Below are 19,404 nucleotides of genomic sequence, written 5' to 3'. Positions count from 1 at the left end.
TGATAGTAAAAATGTTTGTCAGGCATTACTTTAATGTATTTTATATACATTAATTCCTTTTCTCTAGACAACACCCAGCAAGAGAAGTACCATTCTTTTCTCCATTTACAGAGGAGGAACAAGGTTAAGTAATTTGCCCAAGGTCAGAGGGGAACTGTTAGAGGCGGGATTTGAACACAACCAACAATAGAGAGACCTACTCCTAGCCACTTCACTGGACTGCCTTTCTGTAAATAAATAGCAATTTTTATTGTTACCTTGTTACTGCAGCTCAGAGAACTCTGTTAGTGCGTGATTCTTTGGCCAAGCTTCATCCATTTTATGTCATGCATAGCCAAGGATCTAAAGAAAGGATGATGTTTCCCAAATCTACTAAGCTGCGATCAGTGATTTCCATGTATCTCAGGTGTATTTTGAGTCCACATCTGAGAGGCCTTCACCCTCTCATTTCACAGAGGACAAAACTGGGAGTTCCAGTGATCACGCTGCAGTTTTTTCCACTACTCTGTGCTTCTCCCTGAATAAACCAAAACTAAATATGCCTGTTTTGCATTTAAATGTTATGAGTTTTTTTTTAATGCCCTTGATACCCTTTAACCAGATGGCGAATGCCCATTTGTACTTCAAATCCCAACCTCCTGTCAACCAATCCCCACACATGGTTTCTCACTAGCTATGGTTAATCACTAGCTTCTTTCACACACACAAGTAAAACCTGTCTTGCTGAGGATTTGCACTCTCTGGTAGTTCATAAATGGTTTTTCCCAGGAATTATATTTGTACAGTCATTTGTACCTGTCTAATGGATTATTTATAATAGATGTTAATTAGAGGCAGTCAAGCTCTACTCGTGTTATTTGCTAACTTCTAAAACAGTCAAAATGACTTTACTTTTTTCTTTCTCTGATTTTTAGCTAAAAGATACCTACTTACAGATAATGTGATGAAATTAAAAGAATTTCAGCAACAGAAAGTGGCTGTTGCATGCAGTCTTCCTGGCACTAAAGGTAGTGGAATCTATTTTGTTAATTCTGTAATTTATCTGTCATTTAAGTTTCTCTGTATTTATCCCTCCCTATTCAGTGTCTCCTTCAGTGACTTTATTATGCCTTAGAAAAAGTTGAGACCATTTATTGTTAGTTTCATAGTGAACTCTTATATTCGTCTTGCATCTCATACTTTGCTGCTAGAAAGTCTACAGCTCTCCTCTTATTCCTTCTCTTACGATCCCAGAGAAATATTAAAGCTAGTGCTGCGATTGTTCTTGTCTAGATCTGTGCCACTAAAAGTGTGGTTTGCGGACCAGCGGCATCAGCGTCTATTGGGTGGTTGATAGAAATGCAGACAGAAAGGCCCCAGATCATTCATATGCACAATAAAGTTTAAGAACTTGAGATGATTGGCTTTCAAGCTTTTTGATGTAACCTTCAGTAAAAAATGCATTTTATGCTGCATCTCAGTACACGCAAACATATTTATATATAAATGAAATCAAATGAAACAAAACAGTACTATGTGTGATGGTATGTTTTGACATTTTTCACTCTGTGCTAGAAAAGTCAGTCGGATAAAAAATTTCTTAAAAAACAAGAGAAACCTGACTGCCAAAACTAGGATTTGACTGGGCATGATGGCTCATGCCTGCAACTCCAGCACTTTGGGAGGCCAAGGCAGGAGGATTGCTTGAGCCAGGGAGTTTGAGATCAGCCTGAGCAACATAGATCTCATCTCTACAAATTTTTTTAAAGTTAGCTGGGCGTGGTGGTACATGCCTGTAGTCACAGCTACTCCAGGGGCTGAGTTGGGAGGATTGCTTGAGCCTGGGAGGTCTAAGGTGCAGTGAGCCGTGATCACACCACTGCACTCCAAGCTGGGTGACAGAGTGAGACCCTGTCTCAAAAAAAAGATAAATCTGGGATTTGCTTTGAAAAAAAATCCAGGGTGTTTGGGGATTGCAGAGTAGAGGAAACATAATTAGCAAAATACTGATTATGATTGAGGCTGGGTAATGGCACTCAGTGAGGGGGATTATTATACTGTTCTTTCATTTCTTGGGTGTGTTTGAAAATTTTTGTTATTAAAAGCTAAAAGCAAGAAGACCACCCTAGGTCTTTTTTCCTTTCAGCACCTGAGAAAGCTTGTTGCATTCATTCTCTCCCTCCTGCACATAGAGTTCTTCCCAGCATTTCATACTGTTTATTGTGTGTGGATGCAGCAGTGGTTCCTGGGGATTGTGGATGGACCCGCTTGATCCCTCTTTATAAACACATCGGAAACTTTCCTTTTTTTTAAATAACTCTTGGTGTCCCTACTGACTTTTTAAGCTATAGACCCAGCTCTCCTTCCTCTCACTGCCAGATGTTTGTGAACTCCTCATTAACACATTAACATTCTCTTTGTTTTGGTTTGTTTTTTAAGAGACAGTCTTGCTCTGTCACCTAGGCTGGAGTGCAGTTGGCACCATCATAGCTCACTGCAGCCTCAAACTCCTGGATTCAAGCAATCCTCCTGCTTTAGCCTGCTGAGTAACTAGGACTACAGTGCCACCATGCCGCCTAATTTTTAATTTTTAATTTTTTGTGTGTGAAGACAGGGTCTCACTGTGTTGCCTAGGCTGGTCTCAAACTCCCGGGCTCAAGCTAGTATCCCACTTCAGTCTCCTAAAGTACAGGCGTGAGCCACTGTACCCATCCTGATACTTTCTGCCTCCATTCCCTCACAGTTCAGTCCTCCAGAAATCAGTGTTCTCTTGCTGCTCCACTAATTGTACTGTTATATAATACCATATATGGGGCAGAAAAAATAAACCTTTGGAATGGGGGGAATATATTTATCCCCAGTTGAGTAGGCTCAATCTAGATTTCACTTCAGTCTTTTCTTTCTACCCCAGGTATTTTAGATCTATGTGAGGTTTGCAGTTAGGGCTTCATCTCATCCAGTTGTGATTTCCAGTTGTCATAGTCTTCATAAGGCTGTGGCAGTTGTGTACATGTTCTGAAAGGCAATTAATATAGTCAGTGCCAATCTGCTCTGTTGTCAGACTGCTATGTTTAAAGTCCTGTCAACCTTTCGTCATTTTGAGCCCACAGTGGTACTCTGTTGTATACCACACCATTAACATACTCATCCGTCTGGCATCCTGGCTCTCCCGTGATGGACTCTGCCCTTCCTAGGGCGGTTTCTGGTTGATCTAGTCACGGCTGTTCCCTCCACACCTTCCATTCCCAGTTCTCTTCTGTTGTTCATGCTGATTCCCTTACCTAGAATGCCCCCCTCCTCCATTTCTCCAACCCAATTCAGCCCTTTCCTGTCTCACTGGTACCCCTCCACTTTCACCAACCAGGTCTGTCCTGACTCATAATAATAAAGGTTGTTACAGGACTCTGTCCACTCTGAGTTGTAATAGGTGTCGTAACAGGACAGAATAGTCCCGTTGTGTTTATAGTCATTCATGTGTCACCTCCTCCATCATTGTTTTCGGGTAGCTTTGTATAAATTTAGCTTGCCTTCCCCAAAATGCTTTAAGTTCTTTGAGGGCAGGAGCTATTCCCTATAAGGATCCTTCTGAGTATGATTATATGACAAACAAATGTTGATTGATTTGTTTTAAAACACAAGTTATATCTGTTGAAATATTGGATTCTTAAGGTGTTTTTTTTTTTTTTTTCTGAGACAGAGTCTCACCCTGTCACCGAGGCTGGAGTGCAGTGGCATGATGACGGCTCGTTGCTACCTCTGCCTCCCAGGTTCAATAAATTCTTGTGCCTCAGCCTCCCCAGTAGCTGGGATTACAGGCGTCCACCACCACACCTGGCTGCTTATTATATTTTTAGTAGAGATGGGGTTTCACCATGGTGGCAAGGCTGGTTTCAAACTACTGACCTCAAGTAATCCGCCCACATCGGCCTCCCAAAGTGCTGGGATTACAGGCATGAGCCACTGTGCCCGGCGTCTTAAGGTTTATTAAGGAGGATTAAGAGGTACAAGATGTAACATCATCTCTTTGATGACTTGAGACTTTTCAGACTGGAAGTTGCTTAGAAATATTTAATAGACTAAATCCTCGTAGATCTAACAGGTGACAGAAGGAATGAAAATGAGAACAATAACGTTTCTATTTACTGGCAGTTACCATATGGCAGATGCTTTACGTATATCATCTCAGATAACCCTGTGAGGAAGGTACCATGATCCTTATTTTATACATGAGGAATCAAGTCTCAGAGACAAGGGTCTCCATCAGAATGCAAGTGGCCGAGCTTAGATTTCAGCCCAGGTCCTTCCATCTCTAGAGCCTTTAACGATTACGTGGTTCTGCAAGTAAAAGTTGGAGGATCCACTGCATTATCTCAAACCTAGCAGGCTTTTCTTTTAAATCAAGAACAGTGCCTCTGCTTCTAGTTCTTGTGTTTTAGATGTATTTGTGCCTCTCCTTTCAGCAACATTCCTTCAAAGCTCTGGGCCTTGGAACAAATCCTATAGCTATTTCCTGGCAGCTTCTGATACTGACAACAGTTCTGCCTTCTGGAAAGCAGATGCTTGGTGGTGCCTGCTTTGCTTTTCACCCCACATTTTGATGGGAATAAAGCCCCTTACTGATGCCAAGAAGAGGTGCCTCCTTTTGGTTTTTGTCCCCACAGTTGATCAGATACAAAGACAAGGGAGAATGATAGACTGTGATGACATTGAAGCAATTCTGTCACTGAAAAACTGTTTGCTGCTGTTTGGAGGACTGTTTTCCCCCCTGCCTATTACATAGTACTTTAGCATGCCTTCTAACAGCTGAGTAAAAAGAGACCGAGAGGAATGAAAAAGAAGTAAAGTGGAATCAAATGAAGGAAACATGAGTCATATGGGTCCACCATTGTGGACAAACCTACCTTCAACTCACATTTTCTTTTTAGTTTTCCTGTTTGTTTCTCTACCAATTGATGGTTTGGGTGCCTGGCTACATTTTCTTTCTTTTTCTCATGAGTCATCTATAGATTCAGTTATTTGAGCCAAGCCTCTGGGATAGTAATTCTCAAACTTTAGTATACCAGTGGATCACCTAGGGAATCAAAAATACCAATTCTTTAGCTCTTACTCCAGAGATTTTATTTTAGAGAGTCTTGAGTGGGCCTGGCCCTGTGCCCATGCCCCTGCCTTCTATGACAGATGCCATCTACTGACACTGTTCTAGAAGAGATTGGCCAGTGATGGCAGCTGTGCATCCCTGAGCCCCTCTCAGTGCCCCTCTGCAGTGAGGCGGGTAGGGCTTCCCCATCTTCCTAAGGTCAGACTCCTTATACGCCCAGTCAGCCTGAGTGATGGTCACCATACTGTGCTTTCTTCCAGAAACCTATTTTAGAAACTTGAAAAAGAAACTGACCCAGAACAAGCTCATCTTGAAGGAGGAGTTGATAACCTTACTTCATTTGTGTGAGTCCCGGGACCACGTGGAGCTGGCTAAAAATGTCATTTACAGGTGAGGCATTTCCTTGGAATGCTGCCACCCTCATCCCTCCTTACTCTGTTCCTTTCTGTGAGCAGTCTCATCCACTTCGAAGATGTTGCCACCTCTACACCAGTGACTTCCAAATCTCTTGTTGAGATGCCTACCTTGAACTCCAGACACTTACATTCACTTATTGAGCACACACTTACTGGGTTCCTACTACATACTGGGTGCTAAGGACAGAAAAGCAGATATTTTATGTCTAAAGAAGTTACCAGCCTATTCACTAACTCCACTGACATATCCCCTAGGTCTTCAAATTCAACATATGCAAATTCTTTGCTCTTCCTCTGTTTTCCTTCTCACTGGCTAGTCACTCAGGACAGATATTTTGGAGCCTCTTTACTCTCATCTCATTTGCCTCTCTTTCCTAATAGGGTAAGAAATCCTCTTGGTTCCGCTTCCTTGGTATCTCCCTCAGCTCCAGCCCTCCTCTCTCTCTCTCCCCATTGGCAGTGTCTTAGTTCAGGCTTTAATGTCTCTCACCTGAATCCTTTCAGTGGCATCCTAACTATTCTCCCTTCTCCAGTCCTACTATGCCTTTCTGATCCATTATTAAAGTTTCCCATGTCAGAAAGAACTCACATGTAAGCATAGCCTACCACTAGGAAAGCCAGCAAAGGCTTCACTTACCAGGGACCAGTATGTCATCAAATCAACAGACTTCATTTCTGAAATTAAGTTCATTGCTCTTTTCCATTTTTTTTTTTTAATTATTTTCTTTTTTTTTTTTTTTTTAGATGAAGTCTCGATCTGTTACTCAGGCTGGGGTATAGTGGTGTGATCTTTCAGCTCAGTGCAACCTCCACCTCCAGGTTCAAGCAATTCTCTCTGCCTTAGTCTCCCAAGTAGCTGGGATTACAGGCGCCTGCCACCATGCCCAGATAATTTTTTGTATTTTCAGTAGAGACGGGGTTTCACTGTGTTAGCCAGGATGGTCTCGATCTCGGCCTCCCAAAGTGCTGGGATTACAGGCGTGAGCCACCGCGCCCAGCCTATTTGTAACTTCTATAAATGGATAATGAAATGTATCAAAGTACACCTCGTCATTCTATTATTGTATCATTGTAGTATATGCATTTAGAATAGACTAGCGTAATGTACTCTAACTCCTCGATGATTTTTAGCAGAAAGTAAAAAGTATCCTGTTTTGTCATCAGTGCTTCTCCTCAAGGTATTTTAGATTCATTCATTATATGAATCTAAATCTAAAAGAAATATGAATATGAAGATTCATAATGAATAAATCTTTCTAAAATCTGATTTACATGTAATCATGAGTTGTTGATATTTGTCACATATTGTCCTCTTGGTGTCTAAAGTAAAAAGAGTTGGTTATTGAAAGTAAATTTACAGTAGTGATATGTAGTTCTGACTGACAGACTGGCTGCCTGTAGAAATCTCAAGCCACATAGAAGACATCATTGTCTTTGAGATTAGCCTTTTCCTAAAACGTAAACGTTCGAAACTACATTTAATTTGTTTAGCCAGGTGATCGTAACTCCTGTGTACCCTTTCCAAACTTAGAAAAGCAGAGAGATTGCTGTAAATTGTAAATGTGACTGTTGGTTGTCTGCCATCCTATATGAGGGTGAAGCCAGCCTCCAGGAGCACGGAGCATCACCCCCGCTTCTTTCCCTTGTTCTCCTCTGGGTGGGGCCCATTCTGATGCACTTACAGATGCTACTAGACTCCTGCTCTTTCCTAAGGTGTGCTCACACTCAGTCTCGGGGTTGTTTCTAAATTTAGAGAATGATTACAACGTACGTTTTTCCTGTTTCTTTTATTTTATGTCAGTCTGCTGTAAACTCTGTTTATTTAAATGGTTGGTATACTTCTGCACTCCAGGATTCCTGATTGTCTGAAATCTCCACTTCTCCTCCTCCAGACTGTGAGAGAACTTTATTCTCTGTTGTGTCCCAGCACCTGGCGTAGTACATGCCACAGTCTGTGTCTGTCCTTTTTCCTATGTCCTACCTTTTGGCTCATTGAATCGTTTTCATTACCAGGTACCATGCAGAGAACAAAAATATCACTTTGGGGGAGTATAAGTTTGGACCGCTTTTTATGAGGCTGTGTTACGAGTTGGATCTTGAGGAATCTGCAGTGGAGTTCTTGAAAGACCAGGTTATTGTTTCCTAATTGTTTTCTCTGCCAATGTATGTGTTTTTGGTGATATTGGAAAAGGCATCTCTTCCATGCACATTATTCCTGGGTTAAACAATTTTCAAAGAAAGGCTGCTGGGCCGAATGAGCACTTCTCTGCATTTTTAAGTTTCCTTGCAGTCAGTTTGTGTGAAAGAGGGGTGGAGTGATATAGAACAAGTGTGGAAGAGGTATAGGTACAGATGATCCTACCTTGGATGTGTATCAATGTGGGTTGTACACCTGCTCTTTTAGGGGCTTTCAATAGAGAAGAGCTTAAGACAGTCTCCATTTAAAGACGGACATTCCTATCCTTTGCCTGTGTTCCTTCTCGATTTTGTATTTGTATTTTTCTGGTTGAAGGCTACATTTGGGAGGTGCTTTTCTATTTTCAAAATACTTTCCCTCACATATTCTGACTTTCTGTTCCTAAAAACAAAAGTAAATAATTATTTTTATAGCTACTCATTGAATATTTACTATGTCTTCAGCATTGTGTTTAAGTACTTTAAATATTTCATTTTATTTGTTTCTCACAATAGCCTTGATAAGGTAGATTTCCATTTTGTAGATAAAGAAACTGTGACCTAAAGACATTATAAATTCATTCATTCATAATAAAGTCATTTTGATTACCAGAGACCATGTAGAGGACAGAAATATCACTTTGGGGGAATGTAAGCTTAGACTGCTTTTCATGAGGCTGTGTTTCCCATAATCAGAAACATTTGCTAAATTTTGGGGCCACGGCTGACCACCAGGTACATTTTTGTATATTTAGTAACTTATATAACAAGCTGAGTTGTTTTTCTGCCTCTTACTCTTTTTTTATACAAAATTTTCTCTGTACATGGTGGGAATGTTAATTCTAGGCTTGCCCCTCTTTAATGACACCTGTGTATTAGAAAGATGACCATAATATATTAGTAAGCAGAGAAAAGGTTGTTTTAGAACAGTACAAATAGTTCGATCCTGATATTTTTTCCATAAAAAAAAGACATACTAACATTTTAACAAAATATAAATACATACATGCTGGGAAGATATACATTAACTCACTTTATCTTTAGGGGTAGAATTATTAAAAATTCTCACTTTTTACTTTATACATTTTTGTATTATTTGACTATTTTTAATAAACATATGTTAATGTTTCAGTTAAAGGAAAACAAAAGCTTCCCACTATAATAAATCATAGCCACGAGTATGGTGATAAAAACAAAAATAAAAAAGATGAAAGCGAAGTGTTTTTTTTAGCCTGCTTGTATATGAAAAATTCACGTATAAGTAACTTTTCTGGAGTAGGATGAACAAATTCAAGTAAGTGACATAAGACCTAATCCTGCTTCTACCCGAACTTCTCTTATCCCCTACTTAAAGTAGTGTTGCCAGCATGGTAGCCACATGGAGTCGTTGAACTGTGGCTAACTTAAATTTACATTTTAATTACTTGTTATAAAAAGAATGCAATGTATGTTAATAATTTTTATATTGATTACATGTTGAAATTACATTATAGTAGGTTAAATAATTTAGTCTATTTCTGTTTACTTTTTTAAGTGAGGCTAATTGAAAATTTAGAGTCATGTACGTTGTGATTCTGAAATATCCTTGGTGACTCAAAATACTTTTCCATTGGCTGGGGCTGCTCTGGTGGCTTTCCTTCACACTTCGAAGAAAACCTAGACCCCTGACTCTGACCTAGGGGGCCCATTGTGCCATCTCCCCATTCTCCCTTGCTGACTTCACTCTGGACCTATGTGTTCTTCCTCAGCCATGGCGAGCTCACAGCCTCTAACTGGAATGTTCTGCATCCTCACCCATGAGGCTCCCTCCTTGACCTCACTGTGGTCTCTTCTTACAGTGCCTTCCCTGACTACCTTCCATCTGTCTTCTCTACTTGCTCTTCATAGACCTTACTAATAGCTGAAATTAATATTTTTTTTCACTTGTCTTATTCACTGTCTTCTCCACCAGAATTTAAGCTCTGCTAGATTACAAACCCTAGTAGGGTTTGGAGCAGGGTGTATGTCCTGTTTATCATTTCTTTATTCTCAGCACCTAGAACAGCATCTGTATAGTAGGTGCTCCGAAAACAGTGGACTTGAGCAAGGCATTTAATGACACATTTGAATACCATGTGTCCCATTATCAGGGCACACAAAATGTTGAGATGTTAGCAAGATGTTGGTCAAAGGATACAAAATTTCAGTTAGATGGAATAAGTTTAAGGAATTTCTCTGTACAACATAGTGACTATAGTTAATGACAATGTATTGTATTCTTCAAAATTGCCTAAAGAACAGGTTTTATGTACTCTCACCACACAAAATGAGTACATGAAGTAATGCATATATCAATTAGCTTGGCTTAACCATTCTGTAATATATACATATTTCAAAACAACGTACTGTTTTTTGGGTTTTTGTTTGGATACAGGGTCTTGCTCTGTCACCTAAGCCGGAATGCAGTGGCACTATTATCATAGCTCATTGCAGTCTCATAACTCTTGGGTTCAAGTGATCCTCCCACCTTGGCCTCCCAAGTAGCTAGGACTCCAGCCTTGTGCCACCACACCCAGTTAATTTTTTTAATTTTTATTACTTTTTTAAGAGATGGGGTCTTGCTGTATTGCCCAGACTGGCCCTGAACTCTTGGCCTCAAGCGATCCTGCCTCTCCCTCCCAAAGTACTGGGATTACAGGCATGAGCCACCAAATGTATTTTTATTTGTCAATTAAATAAATACATACATACAAGTTGGAAAAAAATGTTGAGAACCACTGTTTTGGAGAATTATTTCAAAAGGCGGGTAATCAATTCTGTATTATCCATTGCCAAAAAAAGACCATAGTTGTGAGACCCTCCTGCCTTAGTCCTCAAGTATATTTATAGCTGCCATTTCATGTTAATAGCTGGCACCTAGTTTCTGGGACCACTCTGCCAGGGTTAATTAGCTAGTTTCTTTTCTCCTAAGCATGACAGATGACGTTTCCTTAAAGATGTCCTTCATGGTAGTTATGAAACCCAGAGATCTCTTGCTGTACCTCTCAGCATGACAGCCAAGAGAGTGGAAAGCATTTTAACTTTTTTCTTTTTTTTTTTTTTTGAGATGGAGTCTCACTCTGTCATCCAGGCTGGAGTGCAGTTGCACGATCTCAGCTTACTGCAACCTCCACCTCCTGGGTTCAAGCAATTCTCTGTCTCAGCCTCCTGAGTAGCTGGAATTGCAGGCGCCTGCCACTATGCCCGGCTAATTTTTGTATTTTTAGTAGAGACTGGGTTTCACCCTGTTGGCCAGGCTAGTCTTGAACTCCTAACCTCGTGATCCACCTGCCTTGGGCTCCCAAAGTGCTGGGATTATAGGCGTGAGCCACCGTGCCCGGCCAACTTTTTTCAAAAATAAAACCTGAGTATATAAAATATATTAGAGAATTCAGATGGCCAAATGAGCAAAGTATGCAGAAAAATGAGACCTGGATAGATAAGAGAAAGTAAAAGTACGTCCTCAATCAATAGTTTTAACTTTTAACCAAACTGTATTGTTCTTCTTCATTAGCATTTACGAGGTTTCTTCTCAGACTCCACATCATTCAATATTTTGATGGACATGTTATTTATCAAAGGCAAATATGAAAGTAAGTACTGCAATTTCTATTTGCTGAAAAATTCTGTTTGCTGGCCTGGGAATTAGGGGGAAAATGAGTCGTGCAAAAATGATTCTTATATCCCTGGTAAGTGGCTGAATTCTGGAGACCTTATGAAGTTTGAAAACATCGTATTGCATATCATCCCTTAAACTAAATATCCCAGATTTTACTTATGCTAAAATTGTGAAGCAGCTTTTAAAACATTAGTTCTTCCTGTTTGACCTCATAGTTTATTTCAACATTTAGCTAATTGCTAAATGACTTTGAGAAATAGCTTTTATTTTGTTGAAATACACTTTTCTGTAGATGGTACTGAACAGATGAGAGCTTTGGGGGCCAACAGTAGAGGAACTCTGATTAACACTGCGATCCACTCTCACTTTTGGCAGGTGCTTTGGAAGTATTGATAGAGATGAAAAACCAAAATGTGAAGTTCACCAAAGATACCTATGTTCTTGCTTTTGCAATTTGCTACAAACTGGTAAGACTCCTTCCCCTAAACTTTGAGAGCATTGTGGGCGGTCTTTGAGAGAGGATTTTTTTTCTCGCTATAAATAAAATTCAGTTCCTCTGAAGTCTGTTTTCCATCTGGTGCAAATGTTTTAATTTTAAATGTATTTATTTTTAGAAAAGTTAGCCATATCAGACAGTTTTATGGGAAAAGTAATTTTTTCATCTTTCACTCTTCTCTGGTGATTGTGTAGATAGTGAGAACAAGAGGCAATGTGTTGGGTTCGGGCTCTGCTTTAAAGTCATCTCACATGCTGGACTCTGCTAGATCCATCTTCCCTGTTGTCCTTGTCTATGGAAATCTTAGCTTCCTTCATTGAGCTTTCAAGGACTACTTTGTCTTCATATTTGAAGATTTTTATAGTCACTGAAACTGGAAGTGATGTTTGTCACCTCCAGATATCCCTTAATTGTGCTCTATTTGTATCACCTCCCTGGTACTTCTGACACAGCCTAATGTTGTACTTAGTAGATGCACGTTCCATTCTCTCCACTTGAATGTGAGCTCCTTGAGACATCTTTGTATCCTACCACCTAACTCAGTGCCTGGTAGCCAGTAGTTCTTTAATAAACATATGTGACATGAAAGTGAACGCTGAGGACAGAGACCATGACTTATAAGTTCTTTTATCAATACAAAAAATTAGCTGGGCGTGGTGGCATGCACCTTGTAATCCCAGCTACTCAGGAGGCTGAGGCAGGAGAATCGCTTGAACCCAGGAGGCAGAGGTTGCAGTGAGCCGAGGTCGTGCCACTGCACTCCAGCCTGGGCAACAGAGTGAGACTCTGTCTCAAAAAAAAAAAAAAAAAGTTATTTTATTATTACTGTACCAGGATTATTTCTTTTCCACAAAAACTGTTTCTTCAATGTTTAGTGAATGATTATTGAAATAGTGAAATGATCAATGTTTAATGTATTACTGTTGTCATTCATATCATTTAAACTTTGGAAACCTGGCACACAAAACCTCTTTGTACTGGAAACAAAGGAACACTAAGCGAAGTAGAACATGGGCTGTTGAAAAACCCTCCTGAAGAGTGTAGCAATGCCAGTTTTCCAAAACAAGGGGATAGCTGGGTTATAGTGGAAAGAAAACCAACTGGAAATTGAGAAACTTGGAGTCTAGTCTCCACTTTGGTATTATATAGCTTATATATATGGCTTATATAGCTGTGAGCTGATCACCTATCTCATTTTACAAATGAGATAGATTTGGGAGTCAGCAAACTTTTCTTATAAAAGGCTAGATAGTAAATATTTTAGGCTTTGTGGGCCATGTATGTCTCTGCCTCATATGAATTCTATGAATTCTGCCCCATATTTGTTTTTGTTCTTACAGGCCTTTGAAAATGTTAAAGTCGTTCTTAGCTGTAGGCTACATTTAGCCCAAGGGTCATCGTTTGCTGACCTCTGGATTCAATAATTCTTTCATTCACACCATTCTACAATCCTAGGAGGCAAAAAACAAAACCACACAACACTAGAGCATCACTTATTCAGCATTGTAATTCTCAGCCTTCTCGTCTTCCACTTAGGGATGCCTCCCTGAGTGTATGCTGCAATGACAAGAATTTCAGTTCTGCTTAGAGGCTATGCGCAGTGGCTCACGCCTGCAACCCCAGCACTTTGGGAGGCCAAGGCAGGCAGATCACCTGAGGTCAGGAGTTCGAGACCAGCCTGGCCAACATGGTGAAACCTTGTCTGTACTAAAAATACAAAAATTAGCCAGTGGTGGCACATACCTGTAATTCTAGCTACTTTGGAGGCTGAGGCAGGAGAATCATTTGAACTGGAGAGGCAGAGGTTGTAGTGAGCCGAAATCGCGCCCTTGCACTCTAGCCTGGGCAACAGAATGAGACTCCGTCTCAAAAAATAAAATAAATAAATTAGGAAAGGCCAGAGGATTTTCTCCCCTGTGTTGTGTCCAAGAATAACTTGTTTCACCCAGTGGAGATGAGTTGAAAAAGTGATCTGGTCAGCCAGTAAAAATTCCACATCAATTCTGGGAACTGTCCTCTCTCATCCCATTTGAACTCTATTTTGACAGGAGTTGCAACTCCTGTCATGACAGATGACATACTTGCACAGCCAGGCTGCTCTCATAAACCTAATCCCCCGCAGCATGCACAAAGGAAGAGGATTTGGTTTTACCACTGCTGTTTTTATATCACTGACATTCTTGGATTTTTTTTTTGAGGTTTCTGTTTTCATAGGATTCTTCTATAATTTATGTTCAAATTAGTGTTCAAGTTCTCAAATATTTGACGTATGAATATTTTCAGATTGGAAATTCCCCAGAAAAAGTTTCCTGGTGTTGTTGAGCCTTAATCAGCTATTTAATATAGTAGCAGGCAGAACCTTTATACTCGTAAACTATGGGGTCTGTGTCTAGAAACTAGCCTGCCCAGATACAAAGAGATGTGTTTATTTTCTGGTAAAAACTGCCCCGATTCAGAAAATTGAAAATGAGCTTTAAAAATAAAGTTAATTTAGATTTGACCTGCTAACATATCAGTAGCCTGGTGTATTTGCAAATAGTGTTTATATGGGGCTTAATCTTTTAAGTGGCTTAAGGTAGGCTCTAGGAAATCCTTACAAAAGGAACTCTAAATATTGAGCACTATTAATCATTTTATTGAATTTAAAGGTTTATAACATTAATCGAACAATCCTGTCTCCTCACAGAATAGCCCGGAGTCTTTCAAAATCTGTACTACATTAAGAGAAGAGGCTCTACTCAAAGGAGAAATTCTCTCCAGGAGAGCATGCTGTTTTGCTGTGGCATTAGCTCTGAATCAGGTAAAGCTTTGTGGTGTACGTAAGTAAACTGGGAGTGGCCAGGACTTTATTACTTTTATTTGTCCTTGCTTTTACTTTTTTCCTTCTGACTGCATCATAAAGAAGTAGTCCCCATAAAGACACCAATGCCTTTGTTGCCATGGCAACCTATATCTATACCTGTACCGGCAAAGAATGTTTTTATTTACAGTTGAGGACCTAACATGCATTTCTAAATAAAAGGGTAGAGAAATTTCTCAAGTAATTAAAATGAAAATTGCAAGTCATCGGATGACGTTGTAACGTTCTCAGAGAACAGTTTAATGCTCTCCAAAGTTGAATTAGGATTAGATGAATGAGGACTGCTGTGTCAGCCCATTGTAGAAGTGGGATCCATCACATACTTCATAGTTATACCCAACTACTACTGTTATTTGGGTGACTTTAGTGATCATTTAGCCTCATTCCCCTGACTGGACAAGTGGAGGTAGCAGAGACCCAGAGATAAGAGGGGACCTCCCTGAGGTCATATCTCAGTGATGGCCAGAGTTAGAGCTGGAACCCTGGAACACCATCCCTCTGGAAGAGCCTCTCCTGAGATTTCCTATTCCAGAGCCTAAAAAATATGAAATGCTTTACATGTTTCCTATGTGGTAAAAGGAAATTTTATAGCAGAAAAATAGTAACCAAACCAGGTTGTTTTCCTGGCTGGCAAAATATAGCTGGAGAACTCTTATTATTAGAAATCAAAACATGAGGGTGATCCATTTCCATATACTGAAGTCACTGAAAGATAAGACTTAAGAGATTATACACTTTCCAGGCTTCTGCTGGGCCAAGATCATTTTTTTAACTTTCTAAGCTTCTCTCGCTGTCCAGGGGAATTATTTTGTCTTCTTAATCTGTCATGAGGTGAGTGAGTGAATTAAAGTCTCTTCGAAGGCATGTGTTTCTCTTTCTTTGTATAGCTCCTGTAGTTTTTCTTTATTTAAGTCTAAGTTATACTGTTTGGTGCACAGATACATCATCACTGTGAATCCCTCACTTGAGCATTATAAAGTGCCTATCTAGGAATGTTTACTGCTTTTGCCCTGAATTCAACCTTATCTAATATTAATAACTCCATCCCTCTTTTTGCTTATTTCTCTCTTTGTTTTGATGAGGTTTGCATTTGCCCAATATACAGCTTTTCCTATCCTTTATTTTTGCAATCTTTCTGAATTGTTTTGTTTGAACTTTATCTCTTATATACTGCATAAATTTCTATGTTGCTTTATAATATGATGCTAATCTTTTAATATCCATTTATATTAATATGACATATTTGATCTTAGGTCTCATTTGATGCTTTTTGTTTCTATAAGTTTTTCTACTATCTTATGCCATGTGGTTATTTTCTCTAGTTGGTATTTTTGCTCTAGTGGTGACTTTAAAACCATAGTTTTGATTTTTTTAATTCTTTAATTCTTTGGACAAGACCTGTTAATTCCCTAATATAAGTAATGGTGAAAATAGTGTATTTCCTCTGTTTTTCATCTTATTTTCTTCCTCCCCCTCCAACACCCAATTTTAGCTCGTATTTTACTTTGATAGTGTTCACTTTACTCTTAAATGTACTTGATTTGTCAGTTTTAAGTGATATTTTTTGGCCTGCTGATAATAAAGATAAGGAAATGGGAATGCCTTCTTTACCTTTCATCTCTTTTCCTTCTCTTTCTAACTTTCGTTAGTGTTAACGTTGCTTCATTGTCCAGGCATATAACATTTACGCTCTATTCTGTAGCCATACTCCCCACTTTTGAGTCCTGTGTATAGCTAAATAGGTTGTTTGGTGCTAATTGTTTTTCCAGTTTTCTCTTTGTTGGCTGAAGTGAGTATTTTAGTAAATTCTTTGGAGGAACAATATCCCTTGAGTTCTTGGTATTTTAAATTTTTTTTTTGCCTGTTGTTTTTGTACTTGAACTACAGTTTGGCCAGATTTACAATTTCAGGGTGACATTTGCTTTTCTTGATGTACTTTTAGACATTGCTTTTCTGTCTTCTGGTATAAATATTGTTGTGGAGAAATCTAAGGCCTGCCTGATTTTTTTCCACTTCTGTTTGACGTGATCTTGTTCATTTTTCTCATTTCTATCTTCTATATCCATGGAAATATTTTTCAATTAGGGTTTCTTCATTGGTGGCCAGTTATATTCTTTTCTTTTTTTTTTTTTGTTAGACAGAGTCTCACTCTGTCGCCCAGGCTGGAGTGCAGTGTTGCAGTTTTGGCTCACTGCAACCTCTGCTCTGCCTCCTGGGTTTAAGTGATTCTCCTGCCTCAGCTTCCTGAGTAGCTGGGATTACGGGCATGTGCCCGTCAAATTTTTGTGTTTTAGTAGGCGTGTTCCCAGCTAAATTTTTGTATTTTAGTTGAGGCAGGGTTTCACTCATGTTGGCCAGGCTGGTCTTGAACTCCTGACCTCAAGTGATCTACCTGCCACAGCCTCCCAAAGTGCTGGGATTACAGGCGTGAGCCACTGTACCAATTGTTTTCTTAATTTTGTTCTACTGTGTTCCTTTCCTCCTTTTGAAAATACCTTCTTTATGAGTGTCATGTGGTGATTCTTTTTTGACTATTCATCGTTGAAAAGTGTAAGTTTCAGGCCTAGCACAATGGCTCCTGCCTGTAATCCCAGCACTTTGGGAGAGGGGAGGATCACTTGAGGCCAGGAGTTTGAGACCAGCGAAGACAACATAGGGAGACCCTGTCTCTACAAAAAATAGGTAAATAATTAAAACGGGTACAGTAGTACATAGTACATGCCTGTAGTCGTTGCTGCTCAGGAGACTGAGGCAGGAAAATAGCTTGTGCCCAGGAGTTTGAGGCTCCATGATTCCACCACTACCCTCTAGCCTGGGCAACAGAGCAAGACTCCGTCTCAATAAACAAATAAATAAATAAATTCAAAAATAAAAGAAAAACTTAAGTTTCTTTTAGATCAGTCATTTGTAGATTCATGTCAGAGAGAGAGAGAACAACAGAGCGGGACACCAAAGCACTGTTCTAGACTAGCAGGATTTTTCTTCATATAAGCCAGAGTTTTGTCTGCAAGTATGCACAGGCTTCATTTTTTTAAGTCAACAGAAATAGGCACTGAGGTAGGTTTTGGTATGCAGTCTCTTCTCTGCTGCTGCCGTCTTAGGAACCTACTGCTTCCTATGAATATGGCTTGTCTATGGAAACGCTTGACTAGCCTCTTCTCTGCCACCACAAGGATCCACGGAAGTTCTCTTTACTAGTCCTACACACTGTTCTCATCGTTGTAAATAGGAATTTAGGCTTTGTACTTCAGGTTGTGCCCTTACCTTTGAGAGTTGTACTGTTGTAGGTTCTTTGTGAGATACAGAGCACTGTCCACCTCTGACTGCTCTCTCCTGAACCCTGCCAGCCTCCATTTCCAATGTTTCTGGCAGTGTTTCCAGCTCTGCTGTGGTTTGAGGTTTCTGTGTTCTAATTATGTATGTCAAAGACAGGCTTTGCACTTTGTTCCTCGTTCCTATTTTTAGAAGCTGATTCCAATAGGAGAAGGGGAAATGCCAACTTTATGCCTGCGTCTTAAGAACTGGACTCAGGCAGGCTGTTAAAACATTCAACAATATGCGACTGGGTGGAGCATTTTATGGAGTGTTCAGTTTTGATTTCCGAAACGTTTTTTCTTTGTGGACTTCAAAACCCTGAGGTCACCTTAATAGGAATATACTGCCTTCTCTAAGTGAACTTTTACAATAACATTAGTTCCTATGATATGGAATATGATTTGTTTCTCTTCCTTCTAGAATGAGGTGGCAAAAGCTGTATCCATTTTTTCTCAAATCATGAATCCAGAAAGCATAGCCTGCACTAATTTAAATGTAAGTGACTTCTTTGTGGTTTAAGGTAAGCCTTGAAATGTATTATAATAAATGTATTATAATAAAATTATGCTTAAATTTTTTGGCTGTATATAATGACTTGATCTGCCAAGGTTTTCATTCAAATCCACAGTCATTTATTGAGTTCCTCTATGTGAAAAATTACAGTATCACCCTTGTGAGAAGAATCAACACAGCTGTTGCTTCCAGGAGTTTGTAAACAGGTAGGAGAGAGGTAGATATGCTCATATATAAGACACGGCTAGATGCTGAAGACATGAAACGTGGCTAAGAAAGCTGTAGATGTAGGGATGAGGAGGGGATGGAGACAGATCCTCCAGGCTCTTTACCAAGCCTTGAGAGAAACCTATGTGCTAACTGTATATTATTGGTGGTACCTAACTCATGGCATTGTTGCAGTTAATGAGCTTATATACTTATGGTACACAAAATAGTGCCTGACATGTGGTAAACATTCAGTAAATGTTATCTATTGTCATTCTTATTATGTTGCCAGTATGCCATGGTCCTTTTCCCCATTAACTTACCTGGGCCACCCGGGACAGTTATTTGGGACCTTGTGGTCTGGGTCAGCAAGTGGCTGCACACGTATCACCAAGACGTGCAAAACCTTAATCCCTAAAACTAAAAGCAAAGGAAAAAAAATTATCTCAGATTCGCCAGATTCATGCTAATAATAAAGTTTGAGGCATATTACCACTCCCAGAGTTTGAGCAGTGAGTCATGAAACCTTCCTGGACCAATTATAAAAGACTATCTTGTCATTAAGGACACCATAGTCCCCATTCAGCCTGCCCATTTTGAGACTCCTTGTATACTGCGTCTGCTTGTGTGCAGGGAGTTGCCAAAGAAAAAAACTTTCAGGAGCTTACAGTCTTCTGAAACAGTCAAAGGATTGAGATGAAGAAAACA

The 19,404-nt window shown here is 39.7% G+C and overlaps 1 protein-coding gene across 4 annotated transcripts in view; it reads left to right on the top strand.

The window, feature by feature from the left end:
• Positions 1-19,404, top strand: part of PTCD2 (pentatricopeptide repeat domain 2) — a 34,944-nt gene that overhangs the window by 884 nt on the left and 14,656 nt on the right. The window contains exons 2-8 of one of the 4 annotated variants that reach the window (XM_011959288.1): positions 915-1,007; positions 5,338-5,467; positions 7,507-7,624; positions 11,201-11,279; positions 11,681-11,772; positions 14,488-14,601; positions 18,397-18,471. In XM_011959288.1, the coding sequence (XP_011814678.1) occupies positions 915-1,007; positions 5,338-5,467; positions 7,507-7,624; positions 11,201-11,279; positions 11,681-11,772; positions 14,488-14,601; positions 18,397-18,471 (701 nt within the window). The remainder of the gene's footprint in view (positions 1-914; positions 1,008-5,337; positions 5,468-7,506; positions 7,625-11,200; positions 11,280-11,680; positions 11,773-14,487; positions 14,602-18,396; positions 18,472-19,404) is intronic. The other 3 variants (XM_011959292.1, XM_011959291.1, XM_011959289.1) reach the window with 3 other exon arrangements.

This window comes from Colobus angolensis, unplaced genomic scaffold (genome assembly GCF_000951035.1).
Source record: "Colobus angolensis palliatus isolate OR3802 unplaced genomic scaffold, Cang.pa_1.0 Scaffold49, whole genome shotgun sequence".
Taxonomy (NCBI): domain Eukaryota; kingdom Metazoa; phylum Chordata; class Mammalia; order Primates; family Cercopithecidae; genus Colobus; species Colobus angolensis.
Note: the sequence above shows the minus strand (reverse complement) of the source record. Positions and strands in the feature narration are given on the sequence as shown.